General features: G+C 37.3%; 1 protein-coding gene across 1 annotated transcript; it reads right to left on the reverse strand.

The window, feature by feature from the left end:
* Nucleotides 1–19,060: 19,060 nt before the first annotated feature.
* Nucleotides 19,061–24,376, reverse strand: DGK7 (diacylglycerol kinase 7). Its single transcript, XM_078587290.1, has 12 exons — nt 23,856–24,376; nt 23,230–23,352; nt 22,965–23,102; nt 22,800–22,885; nt 22,634–22,724; nt 21,768–21,843; nt 21,226–21,308; nt 21,009–21,079; nt 20,291–20,368; nt 20,108–20,195; nt 19,909–20,025; nt 19,061–19,374 (listed from the first exon to the last, which is right to left on the reverse strand). Exons 1-12 carry the CDS (start codon nt 24,228–24,230, stop codon nt 19,216–19,218), a joined length of 1,485 nt encoding a protein of 494 aa, XP_078443416.1. The 5' UTR covers nt 24,231–24,376; the 3' UTR covers nt 19,061–19,215.
* Between the last annotated feature and the right edge of the window lie 1,329 nt (nt 24,377–25,705).

A 25,705-nucleotide genomic window follows, 5' to 3' on the forward strand; every position in this document is an offset into this window, starting at 1 on the left:
TATTGAGTTGGTCTCTTCAATGTTCAAGAACTTGATCCTATGCTGAATGATGGTTGCTAAATTTCGTGCAACTCCTGAGTCTTTCTGTTAGAAAACTCTGCTATCAGCGCCTTCTCTGGCTAAGGATAGTGAGGGAAGAAGAGGTGCCACATGTAAGTCTTTCGCCAAGGGGAGGATCTTATCCGAACGGGTGCAGATCTAACACTCCATCTTGATTGGTCCACGGCAGCATCGAAAAATCTATTATTGATCGTCTACGCTGTGCCCAGTAGGTCAGTCTGGGGCCGGTTTGAGGGTCCCGTTCTTGATGAAGACCTGTCGCCTGCTGTCATCCTTCAACTACCAGCCAATCAAATAGCGACGTTTGTAATGATTTTCGGCTAGATATTTGAGAAAAAATTAGCATAATTTTCTTCCCCTCCAATCGAAATGCCCGGGACAAAGCTGACTTGAATGTGTTCACACCTTCCGATCGTTGGTCTTTGAAGTCTCCGGAAGAGGAACGAAAGAGACAAAGGAAAGAAAGAGAAAAGCTAGCTATCGCATAGGGGGCATGATGCTGTCGTTGCACGAGTCGTGTAGGCTATTAAACTCGATAATCCGAAGGATTACTCAAGAAGAATAATTTAAGTAAATAAATGAGGGTTGGAACTTGATAGGTTGAAGGGGCCTCTCTTTGTTGACTGAACACGGCTGGGATTTCTAGAACCCTACGCTTCCGCGTTGACAGAAGGATGATGTCCGTAATCCCTGTTTTCCTCTTCTTCCTTCATTATTTCAATCGTATTCGGCTAGTTGATGATGGTTGAATACTCTGACTGCCGTCCCAGGGCAAGTGGGTTAACAGTATCAAGGGGTAAGGATTTGATTGGTGCGAGAGGATGAACAAGTCAAGGAACTGTCTCTATCTTCTCTTTAGAAGACCTGAATCTACAGATCTCTCTCTCTCGATGGACCGATTCCATGGCTTCTCAAGCGTCGACGAATGAGCCATGGTGAAATACATGTATTCCTGGATGTATCGAAATACAGGAGTACTGAAAAATACACAATCGTGTTTTGAAAACATGCATACCAAGAAAGCCTAATTATAACATGCGTACGTGTCATGTATTTAAATTTCGGTTATCATCATTTTATGAGTTAGACAGACTAAAAAATGCAGGTTACCATATTTATACATATTTATATACTAATACAGAAACTTTTTCTTTGTAAGATGATTTATTTGAAAATAGTAGTCATAAAAGGGAGTCAAATATTTTATTGGAGTTTGTATTGAGTCATTATTCTTCTAGATTTCAATTAAATTTTATGGATTTAGAACGATAAGAATGAGCATTTATATAATAATTTTTTTAACTTTCTTCAGGAATTACGGCAACTATCTGATGGGTGGAGGCATAATGTCAGAGGAGCCTGCTAAGTAGTGGGTTAAAAAAAACTCCTATATTTCAACTAGATTAAATAAAATCACGATGAATATTTCTAAAAGTAAGTTTTATTTTAAGAAATGTAAAATTTTCATACTGCAAGACAAATGTTAAAAAAGATCTTAGGAGCCAAAAGTAGTATTAGTTTTAGACAATTTTTTGGTTGAAATGGATGCTAGCTAGGTAACATGAGAATCAAATCAAAAAAGAAAATTCAAATGTGAGGTTTAAGATATTGTGATTATCCACAATTCAGAAATGTTTGAACTAAAAAATACCTAGAAGTTACCATTAATCTCATATAAAAGTCCATTTTTATAAAAACTAAGATTCATAATTTCTCACTATAGGATTAGAAACTAACAACTAAACTGGTTTCCATTAATACCAAACAATATTTGTTGGATCTTATAGGAATATATGTGGCGTGCAAGCCAATCACACATTCCACATCTCATTGAAACATGTATTATAACTCATGGAGATCACTGATCTTTAAAGACGTAGTTTAAATATTTACATTTAAATGATACTCGAGAAGGACATTTACATATCAGGATAAATTTTCATTATATAGTCCCATTAATATGTTTAGTATGGCTGATCTCATGTCCATTAAAGTGGAGACACATAGGATATATAGATGGTGCTCTTTAGAGGAAAGAATTCAATAAATTGATTTGTATGAACCGCAGAATAATAATACTAACTCAAAATCAAGTTGATTCATGTCACAGGTGCATAAGTTATCCTTAGGCCTGAGATACCAAAGACGTCTTGCAGATGGACAAGTGTGCTTTGACTATGAACTATTGGTTCCTCTTTGTACAATTCAAAATAGTCTTGGCTCTCTTAAATCAAAAATTTCATGAGGATGATTAAGTTGTCAAGATGAGATTGTTCACCCTAACTATAAGAGGAGAAAATTTAAGGAAAATGATGTGGTGTAGTCCTTGCCTAGAGTAGTGGAATATTGTAGAAGAATTATCTGATGATTTTATAACGCATCAGTACTAGCTAGTACGAGTGATCAATGTTTAACAAATGACCATGCCCCAAGGCATCCTAAACCATCAATCAAATGATGGACTATACATATACTGTAATTGATAAGAATAAAGTTCATTATTAGAGTTAGTATATTCATGTGTCTTCTAGAGCACGAGGTGTAGCTTCACAACCCGTGGGCTGAAAAATCATATTATCGATTAGATTAAATGAATCCTGATTATATAATCTATAGTCTGCTATAGGTATTTATTGGATCACTAGAGTTGTTAACTAGACTGATACATGAGCGTAGAGAGTCACATCTAAATTGTCTTTTGGATGTTAGAAGGTATACAAAAATTTAGGGGTTTATGAACAAGTATACATACAAGAAGGCCCTAGATGAAATTTACTCATGCCAGAATAGTTCATGAGCCCATACTTATTCTCTCTTATCCACTTGGCTACCCTCCCCACCTGATGCGATTGAAATGATAAAACAATGATGGTAGGTCAATAATGTAATCATCAAGATGGAGGAAATTTGACTTATTTTGGATCACCTCGATTAATATAGAGGATGGAAATATGAATAACTAAACATGTTTTACTTGAGGAACTAATAAATCACATATCGAATTTGTCCAAAGGAATTTTGATCACTGGATTTTAAGGTTTGTTACATATCTTGTACAACATAAATCATCAGTTTAATGTCAATCACGACCTCAAAGCCCAACAATATCTCTATTGATTATTCTACATAGTGTGGCCCTTCATTCAAGCCCAACTTAATTGCTGATGGAGGACTGCCCTGTCAAGCATGCCTAGGCTCGTTGTTAGACACGTCGCAGAGCCCGAGCTGACGTGAAGAACCCGAGCTTCCACTACCAGACTTAAAATCACCTCTGCGTCATGTTTTTTATTTCGTGTTTGTGCTGTTTTACGATTTTATGAGGTCCTTCACGATTTTACAGAGGCCCTCTTCTCGTCGCTTGTTTTTATTTCGTCACCCGTGGGATGTAGGGAGGCCCCTCCTACGTGTGTACATGCCTCCACCATGAGAGTCTTGTGTTTTGTGCCTTTTGTTTACACTTTTGGGGGGGGGAGCCCTACATGGTTTATTCCCTTCGGAAATACCTTTAGGGTGGGGAAGCCCACTAAGCCTCTTCCCTCCCTAAAGGAGCCCATTAGGGCACTCCTAATCCCCCCCCCCCCCTTCTTTCACTATAAAGGGAAGGGGGAGGGCCACGATCTATGTAAGACTTGCTTTTGAAAATGAAAGGAGAAGATAGCTGTTTTTTTTTTCTTTTGATATGAGTCGCCTCTTCTAGTGGATTAGGGTTCAGCTTCATCTTTCACAACCACCGCCATTGTGCATAGTTCTCCTACGTCCAAGGAAGAAGGAGAACAGCTACCGCATGGAGCAGTCGAGGAAGCTCTCTACCCTAAGCCCTTTCTGCACCGCCATCACTTTCGACATCATCATGTTGCACCCTTGACTGCCCACGCATCCCACATCCCTGCTTCTGCCGCTATAGTCGGTATGAAAGTCAAGCCCAGTGATTCATTGCTGCTCCGGTCATCCTCTCTGAAAACTCATCATATCACCGTTACTATCGCAGGGTCGTCACCGTCCACCTGTCACTCACCGGCCCTGCGGCACTGTGTGTTGACCCATGGGAAAGGGGCACTCCTCTGACCCATGGGAAAGGGGTCACCCTGGCATACGCTATTCCATTGCTCCGTCTAGGTGCTTCTCACCGCGGACGTCGACGTGCGACATTGCAGTGGAAGACCCATTCCCCGGACATCTCTTTGGGCATCACTACCCGCGCCAAATGCTCTCTCGCGCGAGAGGGTTTTTCGCATCACCCCAGTGACGAACTTCTACGAGAGCACCGCCTAGCGCCCGAAAGGAACCTCGACGGATTGGTCAACCCCCTGGTAGTTCGACCGTGTAAAGCCATCCACGACCTCGCGAATGATTTCCCGCATCAACCCATTGTCGGTCGTGGTTGTTCCATTTGCACTGACCATCGACTTGCCTTGGGTCACCAATTAAGTCTCCTTGCCACGAGACTATTGTACCTTTCCTCCCCCAGGCCTGCCAGAAGGGGCTACACCATCAGTGGCAACTTGACGCTTCCCCTCCGATTGCATGCTTCTGATCTGCGTACTCGCCTGTGAACCGCAACGACTCTACGCGCCGTTGAACAGGCGCACCTCCCTGCTCTCGCCTCTGCGCTTGCTGACAACTGAGATCGGGCCCACCACTACAACGCGACCGCAAGAACGAACGACCATCCCAGCACCACACCACCTGTGTGGTACCCTGCTGCCGCTCGCAACTGCTCATGGTGTCCAATCACATCACCCTACCACAAAGGTCACGCCTGCTAAGCCTAGTCGTTCGCTTGAGCCACTTCCCATTGCCACTCGTTCTCTCCTCGCCTTCGACCTCCGCTACCACTCGCGTGTTGCGACACCGTCACTGGTCGAGCCTCATTGTGCTCGTCAACTGCACGCTTCCACCTCCCTGCCATCCTGGCTCGTGCACTGACGAAGATTTTGATAACGAACGTCGCCACTGACGAGGTACTTTGTTCCCCTTGCTCGTCAGTTACATTACTTTCTCCTAAATATTTTTTTCTGCACTCTACCGCGCTTGGGTTATATTAGGTAAGAGAGAATTACTTCGAGAAAACTACGAGTCGAGCGTCTTCCTAGGTATGGGTCGAGCTCGTCCGTTACATGCGAGCCCCTACGAAATTATTTCGTTCGGCGCCATAGTCACCATCATCACTCTGACGAGGTTCAGAAGGTCACCGTCATCATCATTGATAGCCCGCTCCAGAGCTCAAAATTTGACAAATTCCCACTCGTCGGTCCCTGCACGTACACACCACTTAGGCCATTTGCATCCACATAGTTACATTCACATTAGTGAATTACCAATTGGACGAAGTTGTTGACGACGTCCGACATCACTCTTCTTTGTGGAGGTGCAGTTGACTACGTCCTCAGTTGGCAGTAAGCGTCTCCTCCCACCCCCTTGGTCTCCAGTGAATCTCCTCTATCGCAGAATCACCTGGGATTTCCTGTTCCTCCTCTCGCCCACTGGACCTGCTGAACGATTTGTAGTCTGAATGAAGAGCTATAGCGGTTCCCGTGTTGTCATTGACCATCGCTTACGGGTGCTGCTAATCTGAACCTTGACCCCGACCGAAAACCAGACATGGGTCGTCGGGTTGCACCCATCCGAAGGCGCCTGCCAACGTGGCCATCGTCAGCCTTCCTGACTCTCTCCTTTGACAGTGCCCTTGATGTTGTTACAACATATCTCCTTCTCCTCCCTGGGGGTGCTGAATCGATCACACTATCCAAGGTCAACGGAAACTACTCAGGGTGAACGACCCTCTCTTTTCTTCTCCATCGGCCGTGCCTCACCGCTCGAGGGCCGAACCAGCGCCTTCCTCATAGGTTACCTCCTTCTTCCTCCCTCCTCCCTTTATTTTTTGTAGTATTATTATTTCCTTCACTGCTGGTCTACTTCTGCTCCTATGCCTTGAGAGATCCCGAGACGACGACGTAGGTTAGCCACCTCCTTGTGTTAGGGTACGTCTTTGACAGTGTCGGGTTGGATCGTTCGCAACGATGGCACGGACGCCATCGGACAGTAACTCGTCCCTCGCTCCATCGGCCTTCAAGCTGAACATACGGGTCATTGGGAGCTTGGTCAGACAACGACATCTCTCTGTGTCGCCACCTGACTTGCGCCTCAAATCAGCTGGCTACTACGTACTTCTCGTCAATTTTTCTATACTCGCGCGCATCTTATCACGTTGTTTCCACTTTTTGCTCCCGCTCACTCACGCCTAAAGTCCGCTTGTAAACTCGTGCCCGCTCACTCGCTCTTGATTAATTCTTGACTTTGTAACCTAGGGCTAGGTGTTCGCAGAATAAGGCAGTCTATCCTAGAAGAAAAAACCCAAATCAGTGACGGTCTCTCCAGCGAAGCTGGGCGCTAGCATTCATGTGGTCGACCCCATGTGGTATGACACCAACCACTCGACTCAGTCATCGTATCATATGTATTTTACTGGGTCATCTTCTTTGAAATCCCCTTAAACTTAAGTGTATCTTCTGACGTCTAAAGACCATTTGCGTGTGATCCTCTAGGCCCATGTATCAGTCTACTGAGCGACTCGAGTGGTCCAATAAGCTTTATTTGTCATCCAAATTAATTAACATTATCATAACATAGATTAGTTAATGTCAGATTGATTTATCCCAAATGATAAATTGAGTCTCTAACATGTGGGGTGTTAAGCTACACCTCGTGTTCTAGAAGATACAAAGGAGTGTGTATCAACACACTCATGGAAATGTTCATCATCAGTTACCGTGTACATATAGTCCCTCATACACATAACACTCCTAGGACAACTTAAGGTATGGTCAACTGTGAAACCCTAATCGGTAATCCGAGTTAGTACTAATGTGTTCTAAAATCATTCAAGAAATCTTCTCTGATACTTCACTGCCTTGACCGTGGACTTCATCGCATCATCTTCCTTGAGTTATCACCCTTTATATCGAGTGTGGATGATCCCATCTTGACCGCTCAATCATCTTCATGAACTTCTTGATGCACCCAACCTAAAACTATTTAGAATCCCATGATCAGAGACTCGTAGGTCACAGTCAAAGTACAACTGTACGTCCACAAGACATCTTTGTGTCTCATGTCTAAGGACCACCTACACAATCGTTGTGTGAATCAACCTGATTGACATTTGGGTATATACTATTTAGGGATTTGTACAGATCAATTCAGTGAACTCTTTCCACCAAAGAGCACCTATTATTTATCCTTAATGTCTATACAATAATGGATATGGGAATGACCATACTCATCATATGAGTGAGGCTAGATTGTGATATTCTACCTGGATACCTTGATGTCCTTCTCGAGTATCCTTTGAATAAGAATATTTAGAACACATGCTTAAAGACGATTGATCTCTGTATTACGATCTTATCATAATTCACTAAGTCCGATCATGTATTCATGGACTTCATTATAAGCATCACACATGCATTATAATGAATATGTTCTACTAATGAATATGTAGTGAGATATGGAATATGTGATTTGCTTGTCGGCCACATATATTTCCATCAATTCATACTTATTTTTTACAAGAAAAATATTAATGTTATTCTTAGAGAATGACTTGACATGCTCAATCATTTTAAGAGGGACCTTTTGAATGGAAACTCCTAGACCATTGTTCATATGACCAATGAGAGAAACAATGATTTTCATAAGTACATACGTGGCCATATTTAGGGGCATTGGATTTTGAGTCATATAAAAATCATAAATCACACTTTAAGTGTAAATTACCCAAGTTTCTATTTTAGGAAATGGATGGCATGCCAAGGACATCTTGTAGCTGATACAATTTGATACATGTGGCCCTATTTCTGACCAACAAAAAGGTTCAAATGGGTGCACTAACGAAGTAAAAGTATAAAATTGTCATGAAATATAATGAGTTTAATAAGGGATTACAAAATTTGGTTAAACATAATGTTAAACTTCTTTTATCATATCAAAGGAGAATAATACTAGATTATCAAGTTCACACAATTCATAAATGATAATGGATATACTAAGTCGCTTGACCCCTTCATATGCCCCTTAAATTTGTGAGTACATTAGAGAAGAGTAATCACGCCTTGCTAAAGATGTTAAGAAACTCATGATGAGCTTCTCAAGACTTCTAGTGTTACTTTTGGGATAATCACTTGAAGGAGCTAGATATTGACTAAACACGTTTTATATAGAACTATGTCTCCACTCCTTAAGATTCCATGAAGGTTTCATGAAAGTCCTTTTGTATCTTCTAGAACATGAATAGTAGTTTGACACCCCATAGACTGTTAACTTAACCTACATGTCAAATTAATCTATGAATAATTAATCTATATGATGATATAAATAATTAATTTGGATGGCCAAAAAGTTAATTGGGTCAATTTAATAATTGATAAAACTGAAATGCGGGCCTAGAGGGTCAAGCGCAAATGGTATTTTCAAAGTCATAATATTACTTAAATCTTAAGGGTTTATGAGAATTCCTATTATGTATAAATAAGGGAAGACCCTAAAAAATCTCTTGGCTCATAAAATTTTAGGTACCCTGCCCTTTTCGTTCTCCCCTTAGTTTGTCTTCACTTTGGATGCGACCAGAGTGACATAATGATGATTGTGGGTGATAATGAGGCTTGCCAAGATGAAGGAAAATATTCAATGTGTTGGGGTTTGCGTAGAGACATTTATAGGTTAGACTTATGAACAACTAAACCTGTCTCATTTTGAGAAACTCATAAATTACGAATCCAATCCATGCACATGTGATTTGATCATAAATTTTAGAATGCAGTTACAATTCTGTTTATAGTGTTCTACAACATGAAGTTTCATCTCAATGAAGGCCCTAGAACCTTACAAGATACACATAATAACTCTATAGGTATGGTATAATAATGATAAAATCATGAAAAAATCAATTAGAATTCTTCTTGCCATTCCAGCACATCATGATTATGAAAATATGTAATCATATAATACTATTTTCCTCAATTTAAACATTGAGTAAGAGGTTTTTATAATTTAATTTTTTGGTTTTCTATCTTTGATTAATGATCCAAAGCTGATTTCACAGGGGAAGATTGAACCATATCAGATCTTAAAACCAAAAATATAATTGATGATACCACCTAGCATACAACAACTTTTGTATCTCTCAATCCCTCAGTTTAGTCTCTTCAAACCATTCAGATGTATTCTCTCTAGAGGTATCCAAGTGGTCATTAGCGTTGTGGATATCTTGTTTGTTCCTTCACATTGTGACACTAAAAATATGAGTGGATTTCCTTACCATCTGTCTCAATGGAACCAACACTTAGCCATAATAGTAGAGAGAGGTGGGCACGAAGAATGACTTGTATGGGAATCAAAAGTGGTTGCCCAGCTATATTATATTGTCTGAGGCAATCTCGTAATGCTCTTCGAAAAAGTTTCCTTCAATTCTCTGTCCTAAAAAAAATTATAATTCTGAACTTAGATAATGACCGCAGATATCTAAAAAAATCTTGTCATTGTGATGGTCTAAGTCCATGTATCATTCTACTTAAAGTCTTAAAGCCCAATAACATTTATTCGTGCAACCTTATTAATTAACTCAATAAACACATGTATTACAATAGTAAATACGGATATTTCTTCTTCTGAGCAAAACAAATTTGTTGGCTCCATTCTCTCTGGAGAGTTTCAGACTTAGTGCGCAACAAGCAAGATACATTTACCTTGAGGAGAAAAAAGAAGATCATCACCTTGGGCCCTAAATGGTGTGGTTAAAAGGGTTATGTGCTTTATTTAATTACTCACCTCTTTCTCTTATCTTCTTTTATGCTGTCATCCAATCATATATCCTAGATCCATAAATTTCCTTTGCCACCAGGTGCACTTGAAAACTCGTCATATAGTAAAATTTACATAAGTTTTTCTCCACCATAGGCTTCAGCACAGTTCCGCCACTGCTCACCATAAAATGCTTTATGTGATGAAGCCTACATTTCAGGTGAAGGTATTTTTCTCAATTTTGTTCATTTATAAATGTAGTGTAACTTATTAAAAAAACCATCAGAAGAAACAATTGAAGAAGATTCTCGACCAGACCATCAGAAGTGTCATTTTCCTTTCCAACAAAACTCTAGTTTTGAAGTAATAATTATTTGGAAGGTAAAATTAACTTGGATATCAATTTCTTGTTTATGGAATAATATGATGATATTATTTTGGGTACTTCTTTTTCATTATGAATGAAGAAAAAATGGATATGATCATTTATTTGATACACAAAAGCATGAAATTTTATAAATATTCATTCTTTAAGAATTATATCATTTATTCTTTGTTCTTATCATTTTTTCTCTAAAATTTTTGTTTATGGTGAGGCATGAAAATAAATAACATGATTTTAGAATATGCTGATCCACTTGAAGAAAGAAAAAGGTTGTATCTCAAAGTATGACATATTCTCCCTATTAAATTCTTATATTTGAAGTTGGTTTTGTGCCTAAACATGAAATATTAATAATTTTTTCCATTGAAATTATGGTGCAGGATAGTCTTCAGACCAACCTTGAAGTATATGTTTTCATTTGTCTACTGATCCTATCTTAAATAGGTTTTTAATGTAATGATTTAACCTCTATTTTCAGGATTTCCTTCTAATATTTGTTTCATACAAATAATGGTAAAGTAAAATTGTTTTTTATTTTTTATTTTTATTTCCTTGATTTTTTGTTTAATTTTTTGTTTTCTTTGTTTAATTTATGTTATGAAATGAGAGGATCATTAGGATATCATATCATCAACGAAAAATGTGCATGGAGAACATGAAATGCCCCCAGAAGTTTTCAATAATTAATTTTGAATATTTCACTTAATATTTCATTTAATATAATTGGGAATACGGTTCTTTAGTACACATGCTTAAAAACCCCTCCTTTGAAGAGTCCGTATTTATGATGCAAATAACATGAGCTTCGAAGTTAAATATTTAAGTATATCAAAGGCAGCTCAAAATAATGCCAATTATTATTTCAAAAATCATGTATGAGACTTCCCCATTAGGGAGGATATCCAGTGGAATGAGTTGGGAGATAAAAACATTTGAAGGTTAAAATAATGTGAGTAAATATGGAATAGAATAAGTGAATTAGAGTAGTAATATTTCAACCTCAATGATGCATAGTCAATCATGATTTTGTGTATAGATCTTCTATTTAATCTAATTCTGAGTGATATACAGGTTAGCACTTCTTCAAGTCCTAAGCATAGAACCTCCACTATTTGGGAAACCTTAATCCATTTTGTTTTTCTTTGTTACTTGTATTTAACCTCTTCACATATTCATCTTGGTCTACCTTATATCACTTCACCCATGACACTTATCCATATAGGAACCATTATTATCCTTATTTCTTACTAATTATTATTTTACTCCAAAGTCCATCAATTTCTCTTATTTCAAAAAAGATAGCACAGATACATTATTTTATTCAATGTCAATTTTCACTCTTTGTTCTCTTAATATCATTCATCTGTCTCATTCTTCTGAGGCACTACATTCCCATAAGAAGAGGATTTTGGTCTCATTTTGATGCAGCTACATTCCTCTAAGGGTACTTTAATCTTCAAAATTCTTGGATATTACAATTTTTTTCCTATTGACGTTGACATTTCTGAGTTAGTTTATTAAAAACCTCAATGATACTTTAATAACGAAATTCAGTTTTCTAGTCTATACCTAGTCTAAGGGTCAAATGTCTAGTCTCTACCTGAACCCTATGGAAGTGAGATCTACAAGATGTGCACTATTGTAGGGTTGGTTTTCTCACTATCCAATAGTGCACATGATTTAAATTCACAAAAAATTCTTATAAAATATATAGTTCACTCAAGTATGAAAATTGTGTTCCCTTGGCTGAATGCTAAAAGGCCTGGAAGAAGGGTGGTTTTAAAATGCTTCAACTTTATTTGAACCACCAAATCACAATTTGAAACATTTGAGACCATCCTTAAAGATGAATAAAGCCACATCAGCATCACCATTGACCAATAGGAGTTAAATAACATTAGACTAGTAAGAATTAAACACGTACCTATACTCGCTATGAGAAATAGATGGTAAGGGTTAAATATAAGACAATATGGATGGCTAGGGTTAAATATAGATAGGATTAAATCTAGCGGCTAGGATTAAATCTAGACATGTTAACATAACTGTTATATTATCAAATGGTCAAGATTAAATCAAGATAGGAAGTTATAAGTCTCGATTTATAACTTCCTAATGCTGGCTGTTAATATTATTCTATGATGCATAAATACGAACCAACCTGTGGATAATCAGATTAAGGAAGATAACAACGATGTTTATTTCTATGTCTGAATCTTGTCATCCTTTTCATCTATTTCCATTCACATTCTTCTTCATCTTCTTCTTCTTCTTCATCTAATTATACTTCTCCTGAGAGATCGTTACAATCCCTACTGCAACTCTCAATCCCTTCATCATTTGGAAATATAGCAGACTACAATTTCCAAGAATATAGTAATTATAGGATGAGAAAGGGATAAATCCACAAAGAAGCATGCTTTTATTTTTTATTAAATATGTTAAAGGAAATAAAAAAGGAAACTATATGATTTTTTAATGATTGTATAGGAATTAATGCAATTTTTTATTGATGTTAGGATTTTCTGAAAAATCAAACCTGAAATTTTGCCCAAATCTCTGCTAAAGCTATAGATAAATTATAGAACGGAACATGGTTAGATTATAGTTTTTAAGATATACATTCAAAACTTTAAAGAAGGAACTAGAATATAAAATTCAAAGGAAAGATGAATAAACGTTTCATAAAATTTAGGAATATATAGAATAATTAGGTAATGCAATTGAGGAAAAATTAAATTCCAAATGTAGAGAGAGAAAATAGCCAAATTGATCTAGAGAAAAACATTGAGAAGACTTTGGGAGAAATTTATTTTTCAGGAAAATTTGAAATCGATCTAATAATTTAATATATGGAAAAATATCAGGAACATGATAGAATAGTTCATCTGTATTTTAACCTTGATCTTTAATGAACTTGAGTTCTCTTAATCCATAAAACCTTCCAAGTGCATGTACATCCTCCAAGGGATTTTGGAGTGTTCCAAAAACAAATCAAAAGATTATGAAGAAATTTACAATTTCAATGCAATAAGCAAATAAAATTTTGACTCCAGAAGAAATAGTTCCCTTCTTGGCTAACTAGTGTTTTCCTCTCTCTCTCAATGTTTTCTCTCTATTCCCATATTCAAAAAAATCAAATGTAAGGATGGATATCAGGTCAAAAGGCAAGACTACCTTTTAAATTTGAGCTGAATCAGATGGTTAGATCCGTAGATATCGTGGTTTTAGTATAAAGCAATCTGATCTAATTGATGGATCCTCCATTCAGGTGCCAGATGAAAAAAAAAATGTGCCACGATTGGTTAACTCACTTTTCCTCATTTTCTTCACCCTTTAACAATCTGCCACCAAATGCCCTGAAAACATAATAATGTAAGTTAAAAGGCAGTTAATTCAATTATTTAATCATGGTGTGACCTAAATCGTGCCAAGCAAATTGATCACTTGGTTCCATTCATCCACATGCATTCCACGACCATATGTTACAAAAAAAGAAAGACATTTCATTTCAACCCCATAAATGCACCATTTTTAATCCAATTACATCAGGATAACTGGTCCCTACAAATTCCAAAATTTTCTGAAGTCATGTCAAAAATTCCTCCCTTAGGCCAAGCATGCATGCATAGAATTTGAATTAATTGCACAAAAAGGTTGATATTTTTTTCTATCTGTCCACAAGAACGCTGTAAACTACATTTAATACTAAAAACACATGTTTGACATCACACCACTTGTCCCTTAGATTTATAACAAGAAATATGATTTAATTAGATAAACCATGGCATCAAAAATTGTGATGCAATAATGATTCATCCTCCAGTGATTTTATGTGCTAATCATTGGCTAAATAAAAGGAGACGCATATTGAGTGGCCATTGAACACCATAAAACAATTATTCAATATAGAAACACATTTTATGAATTTAAAAATTGATTTCTTAATGTATCAGCCATCATAAAAGTCTAAAAAAATATTTTTAAATCCACGCATATTATTTAATTCATTTAACCAAAAAATATTATATCACTTGTTAAATAAATTTATTAATAAATAAAAAATTAAATATTATAATACTAAAAAAATATGGAGAAATCATAAAATCAGATTAAATTTTATTTAATTAATGGAATCCAGGATAACATGCAAATGTAGTCAATTTGATGCAGATATTTGTGTAATATGCATGATATTTCTATGGTAATTTTAATGTTATCAGATTGGTTCTATAACTTTGGGCAATTTAATTTTAATGAAATTTTAATTTTAATATCAATTAAGTGAACTCATTAGGGAAAGAAGGCCCTGTATTGATCAGCATGAATTCATGATTTAGTATTATACCAAATGTTAACAAGGTTAATTCATGTCCCACTTCTGCAAGTGGTCATTAAAGCTGAGGCACCAAAGACAACTTATTGATGGATAGTTGTGTCTTGACTGTTACCTATAAGTTATTGATCATGGCATTGTACACCATCTTAGCTCAGATGAGGCAAAAAGTCTATAAATGTGAGTGGGTGGTTATTATTGATCGTCCACCCATGGTATAGAGAAGAGATTAAGAAGAGGCTACTGTTAAATCCCTGGTCAGGATGACAGAATAGTGAGGAAGGTGCTTGCTAATGATTTTACTTTGCATCAAAACTTACTTGAATGGCCCTTTATGTCTTGACAGTCAATTATAGTCTATGTCATTTGTGAGTCTTTCTTAAATGAAGGATTATACATACATGGTAGTGACGATAGAAACATTCCATGAGAAATAATAGTTCCATTTGTACCTTATAGAACACAAGGTTTAGCTTCGGATTTCATGAGCTGGAAAACTCAACCTATCAATTGGGCTGAATAAATATTTGATAATTCAATATATATGTTGGTGTACTTAATTAATAAGGTTGACCAATAAAGCTTATTGAGCCTTTATAATTATTAAATAGATTGGTACATGGGTCTCGAGGATCACTTACTTTTAAACATAGGCAATTTTACTTTTATTCTTGTATTTTTGTGAAAATTTCTTCGGGAAGGGGATCTTTAAGAAGTTCGTCGAGAATATAAATAGAGGGGGTAGCCGCTTTTGATACATGTGCAAGCCATTCTAGGGTAGACTTTGGTCTCTTCTCTCGCTCTTCCCAAGTTATGCTTCCGCTGCGTCTGGATAGCAGGAAATTATATTGTTGGCTAATGTCTACGACTATACAGATCATATGGTTACATCTTGAGATTAGAAATCTGAACACCTTGATCACTCAAGGAACCAAGACGTCGTATGTTTGATTTGTACAAAAAGTAATTTTGGATTTAAGACCCATCTTTGATATGATATTCTGCTGCAGAGTTAAGTTCAGATCGAGTTAATAAAGGCCACACGACCCAATATCACCACCCTAATCACCTTTGTGCCCATCCAACCATGGCTCTTCACTAAGCCCCTTCACTAGGCCATCCCCTCAATACCTTCAACCTCACCGTCGATCTTTGTCTCCAACCACATCCATCTCATATAACCCCTCCCTTCTTTCCCCCTGCCCTTAAGCCCAATCCCTCACAATATGTAGCTTATCACTATAACCTCTCAAATTAAAATGGATACTTATAGGGGTACTGCATGATGACTCAAGTTTCTTTTTTGCTTGCAAATATTTTCCTGATTTTGATGGATGACTAAAATTGAAGGCTTTGGATAGATATGCTTTCAACATTAGCTTAACTATTACGTCCTAGAAGTATCAATAATGGACACGTTAAATATGGGTTTGATGAAATCCATAATAATACCAAAATTATATTAAAATGGAATATCAATGAAAAGAATAAATTACATTATTTTAAGCTCAAGAATACATAAATAATGAATTAAACATTTAAAATAACATCTTCCTCTTGGCTCATGTTGGGATATTTATTCCTCCACACAACAATTTGCTTCTGGTGATGAAGCGGTAAACTAAGTCAGATATTATTATGTAATAGGAAGGCTATGATAAAATGTAATGTTATGATACAAATGCGTGTCATTAAATTTAATGCAATTTCATTGTCTAACTTCTTTGATGAGATTGCAAGTCACAAGGTGGTGTTGGAAATCAGTGATGAGAGAAGGCAACCATTATGCAGTTTTTATTTCAAATTTGATTAGTATATAATGTATGCAGGTGGGATAATCTTAAAAAGTGATTCAAGGTGTATCAAGGGAATTTTGGAATTCTAGATAACGCATACTCAATGAGCATCCAAAAAAGGCCTATCCAGATATAAAAAATAGTACACAATTCCAAAAGATATGAAAGGGAGCAAAACTATCAACAAGCTGTATTAATCAACCTTTTAAGGTTTTCATCTGACGATTTATTCTTATACCCATTATTTTAAGGCGTTTTTTCTCTCCCTCTCATTTACCCTGACATACTTTGTGATCTTTACATTGATATTGATAAGCCATAAAGAATTTCATTAAATCCTCTCAACAACTATTCGCCAAGTGAATGAGGTGATTTTGAGATCCATACAGTTTTATTGGTGTTCTTAGCTAAGTTGGGAGATTATTTTATTTGAGAATCAGAAGTGACTATCTTTACAAAAAAACTCACCTGGCTTGGGAGAATATAAGGATCAAAAGTGAATTCTTTGCAGCTTAGGTTTCATCATCCTTCATCAATGCCCCTATTGATTGATAACTCCAACCAATCCATTTTTTCTTAAAATTGATTTCAACCACTTTATCCTTCAATCACCTCTCAGATTTTTGCACATTTACACACATACATCACATCCTCTATATTATTTCATCTTTCATATATATATATATATGCCCTTTATACCCACCTATTACCTGATTTTATTTCTAACATCCCTCACTATCTCCCATCAAGTACATTATTACACACATACATCACATCCTCTATTTTTTTCATCTTTCATTTATATATATATATATGCCCTTTATACCCACCTATTACCTGATTTTATTTCTAACATCCCTCACTATCTCCCATCAAGTACATTATTACACACATACATCACATCCTCTATTTTTTTCATCTTTCATTTATATATATATATATGCCCTTTATACCCACCTATTACCTGATTTTATTTCTAACATCCCTCACTATCTCCCATCAAGTACATTATTACACACATACATCACATCCTCTATTTTTTTCATCTTTCATTTATATATATATATATATATATGCCCTTTATACCCACCTATTACCTGATTTTATTTCTAACATCCCTCACTATCTCCCATCAACTACACTATTACACACATACATCACATCCTCTATTTTATTTCATCTTTCATTCATATATATATATATATATATATATATATATACATACATATATACATATGCCCTTTATACCCACCTATTGCCTGATTTTATTTCTAACATCCTCACTATCTCCCATCAACTACATTAATATGTGTATTTATTATTAGATATTTAAGGTAAAACATATCTAGAGAGATCTCATCATAGATAAATACCATTTCTGAAATGTATTATTTACTATTTACCAGTGGACAACCAATGATTGCTTTATTTTAATTGCAAAAATCATTAATCTCTCATTTTGTAGGTAAATTTCTTCCAATGAGTTTAATGCTACTTTTGCTTATTTTTTCTTAGACTTGTTCTTTCTGGTATTATTATGTAATCATTTTTTGTATATATATTTAAAATAGCCTCTCATTCTGTATGTTTTCCTTCTTTTCCAAGAGAAACATTTATAAATATAAGAAACTTTCCAATTATAGTGGATTTCTTCTTGCAATCATTAGGTAATGAAAATGTCATTTTTAGACAAAATCCTGTCAACTACAGTTCCATAATAGAGTATACTGATACTACATTTTATTTTTGACCTCTGTGGTGGTCGAGTGGCTGCCGTTGTAGTTGTCGCCACCAAGCTGCTGTTGTTGATGTAGTCACTGCAACCAGCTGCTGGTGACCCTCTTATCTCATCACTTCTTTAAAAATAGGTGTTTATCATGTCAGTGTTTCTTATCCAAAGTACCACATCGACGCAAATGTCAACATGAACACAATTTCAACCTGTCATATTTATCTCAACACCATCGTCGTCATTAACGTCTATGAGGTTTATGATTGACCAATTCTAAACCCTATCAAAAAGGTGTGAACGTCTCTTCTACCAGGTGCCAGTTGGTGAAGATTCATCAGATTCTATAAATTAAATGTTGCATTACTAAGGTTCATTGTCTCCTTATATTTGTCTTATTCATTTCTACTTGATATAAAATTAAACAATATGTATTGTTTTTTATGTACAAATATGGCCTCAAGTTTTTGCAATGGAACTAGATCTTCCAGCTGTACTCCACCTCAACAACAGCCTTGATGTAGTTCTGGAAATGAATTAAAAATTAAAATGTCAAAATAACCTTGTTCACTAAAGAATCAATAAAAATTATATATGTTCGCATGAAACTTTCTGATGGAGTCACCATAAACACTTGAAACGAGTAAATTCTTCTATGATAAATTTTCTTCCATTATGAACTTAAGTTCATCCTTAATAATACGTGAGAACCCATGGAGAGAGATGAGGAAACTAGCAAGCCAATAAACAATCTGTCTTCACATGGAACCCGCATGGAGTAATCCAAATTGGGCCAGCTGTGTTTCGTCAGTATTTAAACATATACTTTTCACTTTATCTATTTTCAAATTGGCGCTTTCTGTATAGCCTACAGCCCATCAAAATGTCCAGTAACATTGAGTATACTCCCATGAATCACAACAGGGAGAAGCCAAAAAGAAGAGAAATGTGAGATATGTTCTCCAAAACCATGCCAATTACTTTATCCAACATTATAGAGCAGGAAAAATGACATTTAGGCGCTCTTGGCCAATGTTTTAAGGGGCAACAAATAGGTGCATTGTTACATGGGGGATGTCTAAAAAACAGCTGTCGGTCTTAATTATCGTCTTCAGCTCCCATTGATCATTAGGGAATGGAGTGGTACCCGCCGTATTTCAAGGAATGTTGACTCGTCTTCGCTTATGGCCTGCTTCCATGGCTCCCCATCCATCTGCATGTATGCTTCCTTCCATTGCCCACCCCTGATCTCCAGCCTCACCGTGGCAGCCTAAGCCCAAAAGATAGAACACAAAAGTACCAACTTAAAGCTTTTCCCCCTAAAAAGAAGGAACATACTATAATATAGAAAGAACTAAGAAAGATAAACACTTAATCCAAAGTTAGATAGCTATGAATCATCTCTATTCAAGAGCGAAAACTTTATTTCATTAAGAAAATAAGTAATTTTCGCCTTCAAAAGAAAAATGTCATAGACTTCCCCTTTTTCTTACATTGACGTTTCACTAGTTACAGGAAAATTTTATTTAGCAGACAGATTTGTCAGGAGTTGAAAGTCAGACGAATTGATAAATTATTTCGGCTCTGTCAATGATTTCACGTGCTTTACACAAATGTTAGCCATTAATTAAGTCCGTTTGGGAAAACATAACAAATAGCAAACAATATTATGCTTGAAAACATATTATTTTGACAAACATACTATTTCATTTTATTCTAAAATAGTACTAGTATTGATTAATAAACACCACACTTTTATGAGATAAGTCCATAGAATGAAAAGCAACAGCAAGGGGCAGGAAACCTGGGCGATATGCTTGGCTGAAATGAGGTCGACCATGACAAAAGAGGCATGCCAGCCTTGTTTTAGGCCGAAGATCTCGAGCAGGCCATCATCTAGATGGGCTTCAACGAATCCTTTCTGATGCAAGCAAGATGAAATATAATTCATTTATTATGATTCAGACGCAGGACTTTGGGGAAATCAGTGAAAGATTGAACACCTTTTCCAAGTATTCAGGCTTTGGATTTCCCCAGGGGTTTCTCCCGCTGGCGTAATTGTGCAGATTCAAGGCCACAATCGCCCTAACACTGTATGGAAAAATCACAGAATTCAGTTGAAATTTGAATAAATGTATATAACGAGTTAATTGAATGTATAGAACAGATGGGGATGGTTTGCTGACCTTGAAGGAATCCGAACCTCTTCCCAGTCCGAGCTGTTTACTCTCTTCACAAACAGCTTCAAGATGTTCTTCAGGCCCCTGCATTGACAATGTTCAAGAGAAATGTCAGTCTTACAGTACAGAAGTCACAATCAAGGTTCAACGTCATAGATGACGAGTTCCCATCATCCTGACATTTGTCAGTGGCTAAGAAGGCGAAGAAAAATGACGACCCATTATCGTCAACTCATTTCTCCATGGGTATGTACATAGCTACGGATGTCAATGAAATGAGGATGTCAAAACATTAACAGCATCATCATTCGGTGGACAAATGAAAAGGACGATGATGATGTCCATGCTGACGAATATTAGTGAATTCAATTTTCTTTTCTCTAAATGCGACAATTCAATCTCTTGGTTTCCTCTGTGTCCAGTATGACAATGACGAGAAATTCAACCGTAACTAGGAAAGTTTTGTCATCTTCATTTGAACATAACAAAGGGCGATGATGATGACGACTCATCATCAGGATCGTCATCGTCATCCTTAAACCAATTGAGGAATTTTCCATTGTCCTCCACCCCTACTTGCAATGGCACTAAGGAAAGATAATAATAACAATGAATCAAAAAGTTCTACCTTAGTAGATTTTTCTACTACAGCAAAATTAACCAAGAGTTTATTATCTAATATTCGGATAGAAAAGCCATCTAGTTAGAGTAATTTTTTTGTCACCTTAAACCAGGGATGCCAACGCAAGGCGTAACAAACCACCCTTGTGTGCAAGTGTAAGCAGAGTAAATCAACTGTATACATCACACAGAAAAGCTCTAAGCAAGTATTGAGAGTGTCAAAGAAATAGAAGAAATTCATTCTTGAGAGACAACAATATAGTGACAAAAAAAATTTGTCATTTGGAAACATAATCATATGTTCAAAGGGGTAGAAATACCTTATTTGAGAGAGGGCCCTGAGCCAAGTATGGTTTTTCATCACGCAAATGATGGAAGCTGTACGCGATCTGAGCATCCATTCCTGTCAGATAGCAACCAGAAACAAAGGGAATGAAAATATAATATCATGAATATCTCCAATACAACACCGAATCTGTCCTTTGGAATTAGAAAATTTAAACAACAAAGATAAGATGGTATAGGATTATCGGATAAAATATTGATACACCAGAACTGAGATCACCAAGAATCAAATAGCTTGATACAGTGGTCAAGGATTATACTATGAAAGAAAATAGAGCCCTAAAAGCAATAAAACTGAAAACACCAGGAAAAAATAAGCAAATGACCAAGCATAACCGACAGAATCAAGAAAAGACTGCTTCTGAAAGATAACACATTTAAATGAATGGATGATGAAAGCTCTAGCAGTGAAGAAATTATTTGCGGGACCATGACATGTGTCCACATGCAATGGTTTTTTGCAAAAATAATCATGTAGAAAGAGAAACGAAAAGATAATGGAAATGAGAGGGTGTACCAATGCTGAAGTAATTATAAAATACTCCATCGAAGCTAGAGACCTTGTCGGGCAATTCTCCGTCGAAGTTATCTTCCTGTACAGGCATAACTACTATTGTGAGTAGAGCCTGAGGGCACTAATAATTCGTCATTAGTTAAAAGTAGAAAAGTGGAACTATTAGCGTCATGTCTACACCGTATTTTGTCAAATGGATCTAAAAACTACTCGATAATATATATATGTTGGATATATTTATATATTATACATATATGTATGTATTTTCCACAAGAGGTCAAAACAATGAAAACTGGTTTGATAGCCGTGGGAAAGAATCAGCAAGAGTTTTCAAACATATAATGAGAATTGCCAGTTTACACAACTATTCAGAAATTTGTCTCCTCCAAGAATTTCTATGGCAATTATAAAAATACATTCATCGAGCCATCGATCATTTTTTTTCTTAAAATAAAATTGAATGTATTCTAGCTAAAAGAATCGCCCAGAAGTGGCATTTTTTGTACCTATTCCATCTACTATGGTGCAGGCAAATAAATCATTTAAACTACTTGAGTCGTTTTAATCAAGAGTTTCAACATTATGATTTTAAGTAATATGGACATCTTTCTTCGATCTATCTGGCGTATAGTACTTTCTATTCATCATCTTCATCGTCCCTTATTGACATTTACATAGATGAAATCTGGGATGGTTGATGATGACGATGACATTGATGAGATTACTGTTGACCGTTGGAATCGATGATAACAGGGTATTACAGAAAGTTGACGCCATTTGTCAACATCAGCAGTCAACTCACTAAAGTTCAACTTCGTCTTAAAGGTGAACCAGCCATTAACAACGACTATGACATTGAGAGAAATTACCAGACTGATGGTAGATTCTTCGCTGTATCGAAGAGAATGTGGCAGCTGCATTTTCTCTCCTCCCCCAGGCATGGCAACCTCAATTCTCCAGCTTTACCCGTCAACATAAGATCATTAATAACCCAGATGGGTGTTTCAATGCAAGCAGAAGTTTCATTTCATTCACCTATCAAGGCGACTTACTGGGCCAGATATGACCCTTTGAAGAGACTTTTTAACAGCCGCCCTCCATCCAAAAGGAAACGAACCTCCCTGTGATTTTCAGATCACCAAAGAGGTGTCAATGGGTAAGTAGGTTAAGTCAAACATCATACTACAGTCTGCCGCTCACCCAACCAAAGCTCCTCGAAAGATCATTGCCTGTTCCTAGTGGGATAATTCCAACCGGAGGAACTGGCTCCCTGTTCTGAGCATGCAGCTCGTACAGACTTCCAAGTACCCAACCAACAGTTCCGTCCCCTCCTGCAACCTGATTCAATAGATTAAAAAAAATGATTCAAATTGGACCTGACAACCTTTACACCCAACATTCATAGTAAAAAATGGAACAGTTTGGTCACAGTAGATCCAGAATTGTGTTTCAAAGCAAGGCTTACCATCACCCTCAACCTCTCTCTTATCACCCTTGCACAATCGTGGCCGTCATCCGCCAGTCTCTCTAGGCAAGCCAGCCCATGCTGGACAAAGTCAGAGGGCTTCACGGTTGAGAGGTCGAACACCTGATTTGAAAAGAGGGAGAGAAGAACAAATCAACAAGCAGTATTAGATATAATCAATCTGAAGGTAAGATTGAAACACACAGTATTGGATAAAATCAATAGCTTCAAACACGCAGTGTTTGATAGAATCAATATGAAGGTAAGCTTCAAACACGCAGTATTTGATAGAATCAACATGAAGGTAAGCTTCAAACACGCAGTATTTGATAGAATCAACATGAAGGTAAGCTTCAAACATGCAGAGTTCGAAAGAATCAATCTTAAGGTAAGCTTCAAACACGCAGTAATTGATAGAATCAGCCTGAAGGTAAGATTCAAACATGCAGTGTTCGATTGACTCAATTTTAAGGCTAGCTTCAAACATGCAGTGCTTTATAGAATCAATCTTAAGGTAAACTTCAAACGCGCAATATCTGATAGAAACAATCTGAAGGTAAGATTCAAACATGAACTATTTGATAGAACCAAACACCGTACTAAGAAAATCAAACAATCAAACCAACCTGCTCGGGAGCAATCAAATCCTGCATCCTCCACATGAGCACGTGGCCGAGCCTACCCCCGCTGCGAGAATTCACGAACAGAACCACAGGGGACTCGGGCGGGCGACCATCCAAGCAACCCCCGCGACGCCAAACCTCGACGCCCACATCAGCGTCCTTAGCGCGAATTGCCTCCGCCATAGCCAGCCGGAGATACTCAGGCATCACCATCTTGGCCCGTAGATCTTCCTTGTTGATCCTGAACCCCGACATTCCGCATCCCTTGATCGAATCCATCAAGGAAGAGCGAACGGCGACCGTCGTCGTCGCTCTTTCCGCCTCCGGCGACTCCCCGCCCGTTCTTCCTCGGCCATCGTCCCCCGTTCGCCCCGCCATTGCAGATCAGCAAAGATTGGAAGATTCAGCGATGCAAAATCAACGAGGAAGGCGATGGACAGGCGGGCCGAAGGTCACTCCCGCTCGAGGAGACGACGAACTGCTCCTCTGCGGAAGCTTCGACCCTGCCCCCCCCCCCCCCCCCCTTTCTCCTGGCGCCAATTCCCTCTGAAGAACCGCTAATTACTCTATCTATTTCAATTAACCGCGAGGTTAAGTAGTCTTTTAATGCTAATTACGATTGACCTTCCCCTTGCATTAATATCGCCGACGGGGCTGGTCAGATCTAGGGTTTTACCCAATAGTTGGCTGCCACGTGTTCAGGATTTATTATCGTATTTCATATATCTCCTGTGGTCACCTGGTCAAATTCGCCGGCTACCAAAGGTCATTATATGAATTTTGTGAAATTTATGCAATTTCGGGGGCGGTTTAATATGAAATAAAGACGGTCTCCCTCTCTATCTCTCCATATATTTCCATACATGTATTTAAATGTCTATCTCTAAATCTCTTTATAAGTAAATATTAATGTATGTATATCTGTTTATGTAATGACCTTTCTATCGTTAGATATGAATAGCCATCTACTTACTTTTCTCTCTATCGCTTGCTTTCTTTTTCTCTCAATAAATTAAAAACTTTTATATAATTTTTTAACTTTTGAAGAAGTTTCATCGCATGGGATATCGCTCAGAGCAATTTTGAAAATATGGGCTTAATTACTATTTTATTTTGGAATTAAAATTACGTAGACCTTCATTTGGGCCAGATCAGGCCCAGACTGCTGATCCAAAATAAATCATAGGATCTTGGATTCTCTGAAATAACGTCGATGATGTGATCAAACAATGATAAGATGGTCAACGATTTTCAGCCGGTGAATATCCTATCAGAGATTCTGTCCAAATAGATCAGATCGCAGTAATCTAGTGGGTCGGCCCGGTAAGCTCATTAAGTCACATATTTATTTTATATTTCTTTTTAATTAGGCCCATTAGGCCTACAACTAGAACTCTATAAATGTTGGAGAGTGAGTACAAGAGATCAGAATAGAAGCTAGAGAGAGAGAGAGAGATGGCAATAGAGAGTTATACTGGTACCGATATACTAAGTGAGGGAGAGAGCCATGGAGAAAGATGGAGTGAGAGAGAGAGATGAACGAAGAGATGAAGATCGTTTGAGAGAGATGGAAGCATGGAGAGAGAGAGAGAAAGGGGAACTGGCAGAAGAGAGAGACTAATATAGAAAGAGAAAGATGGAGAGAGAGAGAGAGCAAGGCCAACTGGCAGAGAGAGAGACTAAGATAGAAAGAGAAAGATGGAGAGAGAGAGCAAGGGCAACTGGCAGAGAGAGAGAGAGAGACTAATATAGAAAGAGAAAGAGGGAGAGGGGGAGAGCAAGAGCAACTGGCAGAGAGAGAGAGAGAGAGACTAATATAGTAAGAGAAAGAGGGAGAGGGGGAGAGCAAGAGC

This window comes from Wolffia australiana, chromosome 15 (genome assembly GCF_029677425.1).
Source record: "Wolffia australiana isolate 7733 chromosome 15, ASM2967742v1".
Taxonomy (NCBI): domain Eukaryota; kingdom Viridiplantae; phylum Streptophyta; class Magnoliopsida; order Alismatales; family Araceae; genus Wolffia; species Wolffia australiana.